The 2,115-nt window shown below is 64.6% G+C and overlaps 1 protein-coding gene across 1 annotated transcript in view; it reads left to right on the top strand.

Moving 5' to 3' along the window:
• Positions 1-86: 86 nt before the first annotated feature.
• BACE1 (beta-secretase 1) overlaps positions 87-2,115 on the top strand; it is a gene marked incomplete at both ends in the record, with an annotated part of 2,388 nt that continues 359 nt past the window's right edge. The window contains 7 exon segments of the mRNA XM_029085697.1: positions 87-175; positions 557-773; positions 1,038-1,175; positions 1,275-1,409; positions 1,550-1,651; positions 1,756-1,905; positions 2,057-2,115. The exon segment at positions 2,057-2,115 is cut by the window's right edge and continues 2 nt beyond it. Coding sequence (XP_028941530.1) covers positions 87-175; positions 557-773; positions 1,038-1,175; positions 1,275-1,409; positions 1,550-1,651; positions 1,756-1,905; positions 2,057-2,115 — 890 coding nt within the window.

Here is a 2,115-nt window from a genome sequence, read left to right as displayed (position 1 = left end):
CTGTCCCGGGGCACGTGCCAGGCGTGGGGACAGGGAAAGTGTCACTCATCTGCAGTCATGACCCTCCCTGTCTCTCTCTCCTCCAGCTGAACATCCTGGTGGACACAGGGAGCAGTAACTTCGCTGTGGGAGCTGCTCCTCACCCCTTCCTCCGGAGATACTACCAGCGGCAGCTGTGAGTACGCTGTGGGGACACAGAGAGCGCAGCCACCCCTCCATGTGCCCGTGACACAGCCCTGGCCCCACAGAGCCATGCTGTCCCTTCCTGCTGGGGGTCTGACCAGACCCTGCCCGGTGACAGCCTTGGCCCAGGCTGCAGGGAGCTGTCCTGGTGCTTCACAGGCCCGTGGCAGAGCCCCCCAACAGCCACACGTGCGGAGAAAGGCGCTGGCCTTGCCCACCCACGCTGGTCCCTGCGCTTGCAAACGCTCAGCCCTGCGTGCCTGTGCTCCCAGTCCGGGGGGCACCTGCTGTTCCTCCTCCTCCGCCGCCTCCTCCTCCTCCTCCTACTCCTCTTCCTCACTGCTCTTACTCTGGGTCTTTGGCGTTGTTGCAGGTCCAGCACCTACCGTGACCTGCGGAAGGGCGTGTATGTGCCCTACACCCAGGGCAAGTGGGAAGGGGAACTGGGCACCGACCTTGTCACCATCCCCCATGGCCCCAACGTCACCGTCAGAGCCAACATCGCTGCCATCACAGAGTCAGACAAGTTCTTCATCAACGGCTCCAACTGGGAGGGGATCCTGGGGCTGGCGTACGCCGAGATCGCCCGGGTGAGTCCTGGCTCTGCCAGCAGAGGGGGGCACCCTGTCCCAGCAGGGCTTGGGCTGCCTCTTTCCTTGCCTCTGCTCGGTCCCTTGGGGTCTGACTCAGAGCTGTGCTGGTGACCTTGAGCCCTGCTCCAGCAGCAGGCAGAGCCAGGATTGCTGGGGACACAGCGGTCCCGGTGAGGGGAGCTCCCCTGGGCACAGAGAGCCCCTGGAGAAGGGATGGCACTGACACGTCCTTGTCCTGTCTCTGCTTTCCCCTCCCGCCAGCCCGACGACAGCCTCGAGCCCTTCTTTGACTCCCTGGTGAAGCAGACCCGGGTGCCCAACATCTTCTCCCTCCAGCTTTGTGGGGCTGGCTTCTCACCCAACGAGACGGAGGCCCTGGCATCAGTGGGGGGCAGCATGGTGAGCGCTCTGTGGCCAGCAAGCGGGCCAGGGTGGCCAGTGGGGTCCCGGATGGACCTGGCAGCACATGGGGGCAGCATCTTTCCCTCTCTGTTGCAGATCATTGGTGGCATCGACCGCTCGCTGTACGTGGGTGACATCTGGTACACGCCCATCCGGAAGGAGTGGTACTATGAGGTGATCATCGTCAAGCTGGAGGTCAACGGGCAGGACCTGAACATGGACTGCAAAGAGGTGAGGGGGCAGGGGGGACCCTGCCCTGCGGGGGCACTGCTCTGTCACTGCTGCTGGGGCCTCTGCCATCCAGCTGAGGGGCATCAGGAGGGGAGCAGGGCTGGGCTCTGGCACCTGCCTCACCCCTCCTCTGCCCCCAGTACAACTACGACAAGAGTATCGTGGACAGCGGGACCACCAACCTCAGGCTGCCCAAGAAGGTGTTTGAGGCTGCGGTGAAATCCATCAAAACAGCTTCTTCGGTCAGTGAAACCCATCCCTCGGGCCACGGGCACGTCCCCAGGGCCAGCACGGGGCGGTGGGCAGCGTGGCACAGCCCCGCTCACCTCCCCTTTCCCTCCGGCAGACCGAGAAGTTCCCGGACGGCTTCTGGCTGGGGGAGCAGCTGGTTTGCTGGCAGGTCGGCACCACCCCCTGGCACATCTTCCCTGTCCTGTCCCTTTACCTGATGGGAGAGGCCACCAACCAGTCCTTCCGGATCACCATCCTGCCCCAGGTGAGCGTTGGCCCGGCCAGACCCTGCCCAGTGCTGAGCCGGAGAGCAAGCTGGAGCTGGTGGTGTGGGCAGGACCGTGCTGGGTGGGCACAGCCGCCCACCCCCGGGAGCTCTGCCCCATCCCTGTTCCTGACGGTGCCTCTTCCCACAGCAATACCTGCGCCCGGTGGAGGACGTGGCCACCTCTCAGGACGACTGCTACAAGTTCGC

The sequence above is a fragment of the Antrostomus carolinensis genome, unplaced genomic scaffold, assembly GCF_000700745.2.
Source record: "Antrostomus carolinensis isolate BGI_N321 unplaced genomic scaffold, ASM70074v2 scaffold32206, whole genome shotgun sequence".
Taxonomy (NCBI): Eukaryota; Metazoa; Chordata; class Aves; order Caprimulgiformes; family Caprimulgidae; genus Antrostomus; species Antrostomus carolinensis.
This window is presented reverse-complemented; position numbering and strand designations above follow the sequence as displayed.